Source organism: Vanacampus margaritifer, chromosome 14 (assembly GCF_051991255.1).
Source record: "Vanacampus margaritifer isolate UIUO_Vmar chromosome 14, RoL_Vmar_1.0, whole genome shotgun sequence".
NCBI classification, from domain to species: domain Eukaryota; kingdom Metazoa; phylum Chordata; class Actinopteri; order Syngnathiformes; family Syngnathidae; genus Vanacampus; species Vanacampus margaritifer.
This window is the reverse complement of record NC_135445.1, coordinates 18282945-18294186: the sequence shown is the minus strand read 5'-3', so window position 1 is coordinate 18294186 and position 11242 is coordinate 18282945. Positions and strand designations below refer to the sequence as shown.

General features: G+C 38.5%; 1 protein-coding gene across 3 annotated transcripts in view; it reads left to right on the top strand.

Moving 5' to 3' along the window:
* The first annotated feature begins 1354 nt into the window (after positions 1-1354).
* The window catches only part of dcc (DCC netrin 1 receptor), a 360471-nt gene continuing 350583 nt past the window's right edge, over positions 1355-11242 (top strand). For 2 of the 3 annotated variants that reach the window (XR_013296680.1, XM_077586110.1), the window contains exon 1: positions 1355-2044. Coding sequence is in view for 2 of the 3 variants with exons in the window: in XM_077586110.1 (XP_077442236.1) it covers positions 1924-2044 (121 nt within the window). In the remaining variant the exon portion in view is untranslated. The remainder of the gene's footprint in view (positions 2045-11242) is intronic. The other variant, XM_077586111.1, reaches the window with a different exon arrangement.

Here is an 11242-nt window from a genome sequence, read left to right as displayed (position 1 = left end):
AAACCAAGAGTGCCATCTACAGGAAACAAAAATATCACAAATGCTTCATGAAGCTTCATTTTCTCATCATTACTAAAACCACACTCCTCACCCCTCTTAAGAGACTAACTAAACCCCAACTGCACAAAACACACACGCCTCCTTACAATCTGCTATGTTAAATCATCTGTGAATCCACAGTCTAACTAAAATTAAATTACATAACTGAAAGAGTGAGGATTGTTTGTTATGAGGTGATTGGTGTGTGTTTGTCAAAATGTCGATTTTGTTCCCATTTGAGGGTCTTTGAGCGTCATTGAAACCTTTGGTGTAAAAATATATATATTTTTTTAAGATGCAAAAAGTTGTTTTCTAGATTTAGAATCACCTAAATGAACACTATGACACAGGACCTAAATAATCTGATCAGATTATTTTGTGGGGATGCAATTCGCAAACACACACTACACATTACTGTTTCTCCTGCCAGTGAAAGAGGCCAAACTATGTGTGACAGGTGAGATGATTCGTCAAGGTGTTTGTGGTTTTCCGCATCCCGGCAAGTTGATGGATTTTACACCTGGGGCATCCTAACTCACTTCAACTGTATGTACAGAATATCAAGGCACGTTTGATGTGAACATGTAACAGCCATGTTTTATGTACTTAGTATGAGTGTTGTATTTCTGGTAATGGTCTATTGTCAAACTTAAAATGGAAACAGAAAAATTATGTTTGTACTGATAAATATAAAACATTAGCAGATAAAACATATTATGACTGGATTTATTATTTAATTACCATAAATATTACAATAAACTGTAACACAGTATCAATCCACCTAGACTAGAGGAAATCATAGATTCTGCTTTTTGATTGAAAAAAAAATTGAACGGTACAAAAAAAGTTATTAATTAAGGTTTCAGCTGAAAGGGAATGTTCTAAACCACTCAGAATGACATGTTTAAATGTGTTCTTTTTTTTTTTAAATGTTATTTTGGGTCAGTTCAGGAAAAGTCATCAAAATACAGTGTGAAAGAATCACCCCATACCAGTTTCTATTTTCTTCTATTCTATTCTATTCTGACTTCACTGCAGTCAGAAAAAGTCATGCCAGAAATCTGAATTTTTTTCTACGCATGACTTTAAATGAATGTCCTCCTAGCTGGCTGAGAAGTGTTTAAATTCCCGCTGTGACCAGAGAGGGCAGGAGAGTTCAGCTAATCTCTCCCCGCTCGTGTGCCCTCTACACATTGGCTCCAGCTGCTTCGCTCCGTCGGGTTTGCTCTCTGCTTCAACTCCAGACTTTACCTCCACCCACGTTAGATCAATGGCCGCATGCCGGCTCTAGGTCTCTCTACAACCCCACTCTTTGAGAGAAAGAGCGAGAGAGCGAGAGAGCGAGACAGCGAGAGAGCGAGAGAGCGAGAGAGCGAGAGAGCGAGAGAGCGAGAGAGCGAGAGAGATATGTCCGACTCTCTCTCTCCACTTCACGCGTTCTCCATCCGTCCTCCCCGGCAGACGGAGCAGACCTCCGGGAAGGCACCGTGGATTTGAACCCTTTTTCCACGGCACTCAACTGAAAACCCACCTCGTCGTGCAGGAGTGATGGATGGGCACTTTGCCGTCATAGTTTCTGGAACTTATTTTCGTCTTCAATAGAGGGGAAATTAACTATCTGCACATCTGTTTGGGATTCATATTTTCTTTTTGGGGAGCTCATAGCCCAACCGGTGTGGGTTAATTTTTGAGGAGAGCAGAGGTTATTTTTCTCCTCTCTCTCGCTCTCCTATTGATCCGCCTAACTCAACATCCTATGTTCCTTTCGCACGTTTTTATGGTAAAGTGGCAATTAGATCCCGTTGAGGGTTTTTAAGATTGCGGAATTTGAGGTTGGGTGTCCCTGCTGCTCTTTGGGGCTCATCTGGACTGGATCAGGACATCATGGAACTGGTTTTGTTTGGATGTTATGGAGATGTTCGTAAGATGCTGGTGCTGAGGAGGACAGGAGGACTCAACCTGCTGTTGCTCTGCTGTCTCTTAGCTGTTCACAACTCTGCGCACGGTGAGTAGGAAAAAAATAATTATATGCGTGAGACAGTGATTGCTCCTAACCAAATGGTTTTCAAACGCAAATCTTGCTGTTGGCAATGTTACAATCTTTAGGGGACCCGGTTCCTGGTTTTGGGGTTCAGTTCGTTAGACCAGAGAAAGTCTGCAGTGTTTCACTGATTTTAAGTAGTACATTATACTGGACCTTACTGAAAGCCATTTGCGAGGCTTTGATTGGATTCTGCAGAGGGTGCAGCAGCATCCAATTTGAGACTATTTTTAGGCCATTCATCGGAATTTAACCACATTTAAGTGCATGTTAGAGATACTTTTATTCACGATTGTTTTTACTCCTTTACTCACAGTTTTCACCAGACTCCTGTTTCTGGAAGCTCGTGTGTTTAATTGTATTTGCCAATATGTGAGTGAAACTGCTGTTTTCAGCAGGTCTTTGCAAATATACATGTTTTTTTCCTCCCCATGCTGTTTATCCCTACATGTTATTATTCCTCATTTACTGCCAGAATTAGGATTAGTGTGTTGAGTTTTTGTTACTTAAAATCAACCTTTATCAACATGTTCTCCCTGATCCAACACATGATGCATATTCCTTTATAGCAGCTCTTTGGAGCTGTTTTCTTTCTTTCTTTCTTTCTTTCTTTCTTAATTGATGTTATAATCTACAGTTTTGTGTTTTGGAAAAGGACAGGGTTAAGGTTTGGATTTTTGACATGATTGACGTGATTTCTAATAATTTTTTTCATGTTACAGTTTTTACTCTTATTTATCAATCATTGGAACCTCCTTTATTCAATACATGAAATGTACCTTGTGACATACAGCATAATAAGTAGCTAGATGCCTTGCCCAAGGGCACCTGAGTCATAATTGGGGAGGTAAATACGCTACTAGGATGCGTTGATTAATTGATAAATCAAGAGAAATGAAGAGAAAAGAACAGTATAGAGCTCAGACTCACACCAAAAAATCTCAACATGCGGCCACTACTATTCACTGCGACTACTTCCAGGCTTATAACACACTGGTGAAAACCCCGCCAGTGAACAAGTCGTGGTTCGATTAAAAACTTACTATGGAAACATTTTTACTTTAAAATGGCTTATCATAACTACACCATAAAACCGAATTGGTCAAATTATTTTAATTTCAAAAATACGTTACATTTGACCAATCTAGCTGGTAGTTATGTGTCTGACAGACCCTTTGGTTAAAACAACCACTCTAGAATGATAGGTGTTTTCAACCAATATATATTGATGATTAGGCCAACCGATACAAATTGATCATTCTGACCAAGAAATTGGTTAATCTGTGTAAGAGGCTGACGTTTCTTCGGGATTCCCGAAAAAAAAAAAAAACACCACTGATTGTCACACCCACCTAAGCGGGGCGAGATTCGTTCTCCGCATTTGACCCATCATCTGAGGGAGCGGTGAGCAGCAGCAGAGGCCACGCTCAAGTGATCTAACTCCCCAATTCCAAACCTTAATGCTGAGTGTCAAGCAGACAGCCAAATGGGTCTCATTTTTATAGTCATTGGTATGGGATTGAACCTACAATTTAGGGCAGAACCTCTACCACTAGGCCACTGAGCTGGTCACACCTAGTGATCTATCTAGAATCACATTTCCATTTTTAAACACTATATATATGTGTATATATATTTTTAAATAATATATCATATATTATAATATATTGTAATCACTCATAATAATTCCTAAATACACTTAGAATACAATAAATTGATAGAATAAATATATTTCCAAGTGAATTATCTGAACTTACTTTTTATTGTAACCAATTTCATTGGTTGTTTGGCTAACCAATAAAATTGGTAGGCCCGTCACCACCCAGATTGGTCAATGTCTGACCAATCTATTGGTTAATCAAGCCAATATGATCTTAACCTACTAGATCGGTAGTTCTTTTTAACCAATCCATTTTTAGAGTGTAGAATCCTGCATCACATGGCGCCTAAGGTAGAATCCTGGTTGGTTAGTTCACCTTATGGTGCTGTAAATAATTGCAATCCATGTAATTCATCTAAACTGGTGAGAAGTCACACATTAGTTGCCCGGACTACTTCTTCTTCTTCCATTTCTCCTACTTTCCTTTGGTGGGTGGCAAATACTTTGGGCGCATTACCCCCACCTTCTTTAACATGCAGAATCTTTAAGGATTGAATTTACAGCACCAAAAGATACATTGACTGACCAGGATGCTATCTTTGGCCACAATGCGACAAACGATTGTAGTTAAGGTAAGCGATTTTAAACAGAAAAGAAAAAACGTAGTTCCGTAGTTAGCAAAAGTTGAAGAAGCGGAAGTCTTTCCGAAAACTTTCCGAACGCACCCTAGGTAACGGGGGTTTATGGTGCCAGTCCAAGCTTTAATCTTCATTTTAATTTGATTTCATGTACAAGTTGCAATATGTACAAGTTTGACTTATAGTCCAAAAAGTATGGTCGTTTTGTGGCCTAAAAAGAACATCACAGAAATAATGGGAGATTAAGCATATACAAAGGCCTCTCCGATAGCGCTTATCTGTGCAGCATTGTTCTGCTCAACACAACACTAACTTGAAAATCACATCAAATCATATGAATATAATTTGATTGTTTCTTCAATGTCCCTATCATTGATCAAGGAAATTTGGTCAAATGCCCATGCCTATGGCTCATTCTTTCTCTCTTTCCTATACTGCCAAGCTGGTTGGGGGGCATCAATCCCAAGACCCTTCGTGACCAACTGCTGTTATGAAAGTCATCCTACCTGCTTTCCAGTGCAGAATAATTTGTCCCAGTAATTCTTCAGTGACATGGAAATTTGTTGATCACATCACTTTTTAAGTAATATACAGTACACCAAATAGGAATACTCTACATATACTGACTATGAGTCCATCCAATGCACTTAGCTATTATAACACATCACAGTTTATTTTTTTATTTTTTACTTTTTTAAAGAAAGACATTTAGACAATGTGAATGTCTTATGTTGGTAAATAATCATAGTGCATTTAGTGTATATTCCTTGATCTGCAATCAGTTCAGGCTTGTTTTTCTTAATAACATGGGGTATTTAACAAATGGATTAGAGTGCCTCTTTAACACTGAGCCTGCTGCTGTCAGTAAATTATGTCCAAGCACTTTAAATAAGTTAATTGGTGGTCAGAGGACACACACACACACACACACACACACACACACACACACACACACGCACACACACGCACACACACACACGTTTGCGTGTACACCCAAGGTAATGTTCTTTCTGCAGCTTGACTGTAAAATCCACTGCTGCATATTTTAGTCTGACTGCACTTATCTGTATGGCCTTTACATCCTGATACACACATTCTCCCTCATTCATAATATGTCCTTACACATGTTGTGCACTGCAGAGACATGTTGAAATGCAGTGTTGGGCAGGAGTGACATTACAAGTAGTGGTGGGTGGTGGTGTTACTAGTTTAACTACATTTCTCATTAGCGTGGTTGTAATGTTGTTTTTAACATCAAATAGCTTTTCAGCTGGAAGCTACTTTCGTGATCACATAACGTGGTCATATCCACAGATTTCCCCAGGCAGTTTATAAACTACAAAGCTATTCGCGGTCTGGCTCAGTCCTTATCTCTTGAGAATAGCGGTGGTCCACTGTATTTAGCTACATACAGTAAACATAGGAATTGCTTGTGTCTGTTGCTGACATGCATCTTCTGGTGTCTGTTTACTTTGATTTATAGACTGGAGCATGCATAGTTGCATCACAATGCTTGATTATATTGGTATACTTAGATTTCAAATCTTCTGCAAATTTGACATGGTTCTCAGGGTACAGCCAGGAATCTGTAACCAAGGCATTTTGGGCACCTTTATAATTTTAAAATACTTAAAATGCCTCATGCATTCATTCACACAATTATTTTGGCCCGTGAAAAGAAAATGAATGTGTCATTCAAACAATGATGACACAGCAACAGACTCAACTTGAGTTTCAATGTGTTGCTTGGTGATGGAAAGAGATCAACAGGGGGACCTGGGAGTATCACAAATCTTTCAATGGGTACATTTGGAGCAATGGGTGAACATTCCGTCATTCTGGTAGTTTTCCAGGTCCAAGTTTTTTATCTGTCACAGACCCAGCAGGAGTATTCACTAATGTATGACAGATGCTCCACAGCATTTCATCTCCTTTTCATTCCTTGCTCCCACAAACACAATCTTGTCAGAGCCGTCAACAAATCAGGTTTTTGTCAGTTGCACATACATTTTGGTCATTTATTCAGCAATAGAGATGTACAGTGTATGTTTGACCCTGTTTCAGAATTTGGATTGTCTTGACTGTGAAAGTTTCCATGGAGCACATGAGTCACAATTTCTCTGACAAATCTTCATTAGATGCAGCGATGATAGAGGATAGTGAAGATAGACTATGGAAATTTCCCATTATTATTATTATTATTATTATTATTATTATTATTATTATTATTATTATTAGGATTCGGGATGTATGATACCACTTTTTTCAGACTCAATTCGAATAGTCACAAATATCAAATACCAATTGTTAGAAAGGTTCCAAATATTAATAGTCATCATTATCATATTTGTCTATTTTCCATATTCTATGTTAAGAGTAGAGTGACGTCATTATATTTACTTCTGTGATTCGCGCATTGCATTCTGGGTCCATTACTTGTTGCTCAGCGGATATTGTGCAGTTGGATGCCGCCATGACAGAATGTGTTGCGAGCTTTGGTGATCGTGTGCGTCTTTGACCAAAAGTGAGTACACTAAGTAGTGTGTCTTGTGTGCCTTATTAAGCTCCAACGCCGATTTGATTGATAGCTCGTTGAGTACCTCTTTAAAGTTCGCTATGTAACTAATTAAGTGTCTTAAACACCATTTAACAACATAAATGTGTTCTCTTCTGTGTGTAAGACATTAGTAGAGAAGTGCACTAAAGTTTTGTGTGCTTATTTGCATGTTTGTCTCACTTTGCACGTAATGTCTGCCGTCAGTTTGGGACATTACGCTCTCTATGCGCGGCGCCATTACGCGACGTCCACGGCCGTAGTCGGCCACAATGATGTTTAGTAATTCGTTACGTGCGTCATACTTTTGAGTAATTAGCTTGTGTGTAGATATGTTGTACAACTTTTGTGTGTTTTTATAGTCATTCATGTGCACAGCTAACGTAGTGCTTGTTCATGTGAATTAGTAATGTTGCAGCCCAGTTACGTAGCCAATCAATGTGTGCTATTAAGTAATTCAATACTGTATTAGGAGTCAAGTATTCACACTCATACGCTGTATTGTTTTTCTGTTTATTGCAGAACCACATTGAACCACACATCCATTCAACCACACGCACACACACACACACACACACATTCACCATTCACACTTCCACATACTTTCACACACACATAGATGATCAGAGCATGCATACACAGGACTTCAGGATTACAAGCATCCATAGATAGCCACAGTGCACACAGGCATCATAGCAGCCCATGCCTGTATGCCTGTACACTAAAGTGCAACTACTTTAACCGCCTCTTGCTGATGTTCCTGGATTAAAGCCTGCCAATCCACATCTTCGCTCCACTGTTTCTTTGTGTTCTGACTGACACCCCGAGGGCGAAAAGAGAAATACTCCAATTGAATCCAACCTATACAGTCCAAACCTAGCCTCTCCAACACCAATACTACTAGGACTTTTGATATGTAAAATCTCTCAGAAAACAATGACAGGTCATTTTAAAGAAAGACCTGTACATGCATTTTTCCTTAAAGGGGAAGTCAACCCTTCCAAAAAGTTCTTTACATTGCAGTTTTTGCCCATTGCTTGAACACTATAGACACATGCTTAAACCAAAGTAACATAACTTGAAGTTGTTGTCACAACACCTTAAACAAAGTGTGACCATGCTTTAAACTAAAGTGTTGCTTTACATTTTAGTTGCAATTCTGTAACACGCTTGCTCCTTTTTGTAACATATTTGCTCTTGTACACTACACAATATTTCATACATAAGACACTTAGTTAAAAAATGAAATCGCAGGGCACCATTGGGAAAACACATCTATTCAAAATATAACACACATTGTTTAATTGAAGATACTAAGACACGCATCTGAAAACACTTATAAAATTGAACACCAATCAGCCCGCTACAAAAAATGACTCAGTTAAGCCATTTTGAGAACTTTGCAAGCATGGACTACATAAATACATTCAGAAAACTGGAGTGGTTCTCTATATGTTGTTGTGCGTTGAGTAATGCCATCCACAATATGCATTTTTTGTTAATGTGAATCTTGGACATGGATGGAGCTGCCCAGCCTCATGAATGTATTTAGATTGACGAAGCTGGATTCAACATCAGCAAAAACAGACGACAGGGATGAAATATAATTGGCCAAAAGGCAATAGTGCAAGTGGGGCAGCGTGGGGGAAATATCACATTGTGTACTGCCATAGGTTTTTAAGGGCTACTGCACCATCATGCCAAACTGGGTCCTTTTAAATGCACAACAGATAATCACATTTCTAGATGCACTTCATGATTCAGTGGTACAGGACAGACCAGAGCAGTCCAGGGTGTTTTTTTGTGTGTCTAGGATAATGTTACTTTCCATCGGGCTGCTCTGGTCCAGAAATGGTTCACCAACCATGATCAATATGGGGTTGTGTACTTGCCCCCGTAGTCACCATTTCTAAATCTTATAGAAGAATTTTCTGCTTGGAGATGGCATGTATATGACCACATGCCCGTCTGTATGCCTCTTCTGCAGGCAATGGAACGGGCCTGTGGAGACATTGAGGTAAGGTCGAACCAGGGATGGATTTGGCACACAAGTGCATATTTTCCCCGATGTTTAGCTGGAGTAGACATTGTTTGTGATGTTGATGAAATCCTGTGGCCAGACCCCAACAGAAGGCAGGATCCAAAAGCCCACTTGCAGAGTTGTGTTTTCCTGTGTTTACAGTAGTAGTTTGTTTGAATTTTGCTTTAACTGAATTGACTCCACGGAAAAGAATGTACTGTAAAGTAATGATTTTGTATTGAGTATTTCAGCTTTTGGTTGTTGTGAAAAAGTGCCTTCTATGGAAGTCAATTTAAAAAAAAAAGTGAAAACAAAAGACTGCTGTGTTTTATATAAAGTAGACTAGTGTGGTGGTGCTGATCTGAGAGCGTATTCATATGATGCAAGGATTGTTAGGTTGAGAGCAGAGTTTCAATTTGACATAGAAGTGGATAGCTGATTTCCCTGTATTGTGTCTTATTTGCTTGTGTGTAGAGTTTGGACACAGTGAGACAAATTTTGCAAAACATGTTCAAGCAATGGGCAAAAACATTCTGATTAAATATTGTGTTTGTGGAATATGAGTTACCCTATAAAGCCAAACGTATCATATTAAATACAAGACATTTTGAGCCCTATATTTCATGAGTATAATATTTTTTGGCCATTAAAACCTTGACCTGACACATGCATTGCACCGATTATCCATTAGAGGGCAGTATCACCCAGCTGATGCCTTTTCCAGTGACTTTGCAAGATCGCTCCAATTGAGAGACACCTATACGTACTTATTAATAGTGGGAAATGTTCTTTCAGATTTTTGGAAATACTAAAATGTTTGATATGTCTGTTTATTATTTTATTTTTTACAGTTATAAATGTACAAATTTAAAGCACTGTGACTGGATGTATCAAATATGACACAAATCAAAAGTCATATGTGGAAGTTGATTTAAAAAAAAAGTTTTGTTAAAAAGGAACAATAAATACTCTATTTACAAGGAATCAAATGTTCTCTCATATATTTCATGGTTCAGGCTTTATAGGGTTAATTGAGCAGCAAAATATACCTATCTAGTTTTATTTATCTCAAGGGGCAGCCATTTTTTCATTTTCTATCAATCAACTGAAAATGACATCACAGTTGCTTAGGGCTCAGCTTAAGAAAACAGGTGAGCCGAAATGTGAACTATAAAACAAACTAACACACAAAAACTAATAATGTTTGTTATACAGTGCTACACATGGAAGTTCAGCTACAGTGCATCCATGTAGACTGCTATGGCAAAAGAATCTGCTCATTAGAACACTGCCTTTGAAACAAAACATCAAAATGTCCTCCATTTGTTAACTGCCATGTTCTGTTTTGTTAAATTTATTCATCACTCTGTTCCAATGGAATTATGTCATGCTCAAGCAACAACATCCAGCATATGGTGGAAATGCAACCGAGATCACGATTTACCATTCCAAACAAGCTGAATGAAACTTTTAGTTGGCTGGCAAGTGGCTTGCATTTAACCGAACAGTCTCTTGTTGAATAATAACAGTAGGGCTGAGGAAATGAATAAAAATAGCACCAATGAAAATATTAGTGGAGCAGTAACTTTGCCGGTACTTTGATGGTACATACAGCATGTAACTTTTAACCAGAGACATCAGTACCTGACAGACAGGAGTCAATGAAAATAGACAAACAAAAAACAGTGTTTCTAGTCATGAGCTGTACACTTAACTTAATATAGAAGAACAGTTTGCAAAACATAACAATTTCTTTCAGTTAAGTACAATAATAGTGCTGGGAGCACAAATAGAAGACTCAGATCATCTCAGATTCTCAAAGCTGAACACAAAAGATCCATGATCCTATGCAATTTACATCAAATGAACAATAAATAGGCACGCTCTTCTTAAGCATCTCGGGTGTTTTGCATGAAACTCATCCACTTTTACAAAGTATTGTCATTGAATGAAATGCACATGCAAGTCTGAATTCCACAGGAAGATCACAGTGACTTACAGTATTTGAATTTGAAACAAGACTGCTTTTTCTAGAGTACAGTTATTTCAGGTGTAGTTTCTTACTGTCATATTGCCTTATACTTGTTGCAAACTGTCACCATGCCTCCTCTGCTTGACTAATGGACACAATAAAATTGCATGCAAAACAGAATCAGCAGCACTGATGGATGAGTAAATGCTAAAATATCCATGCAGCTGGGGGATATTTTTAATCCAGTGAGGGAGTTAGACAAAGTACGTCCTTGGTCAGCATTTGTTCTTAGTGCATGTCCAGTGAGCTTAGCCTTCCTAATTCATCATTAAACTTGATGAGAAGACTGTGAACTCAGCGGAGCAAAGAGCATGTCTT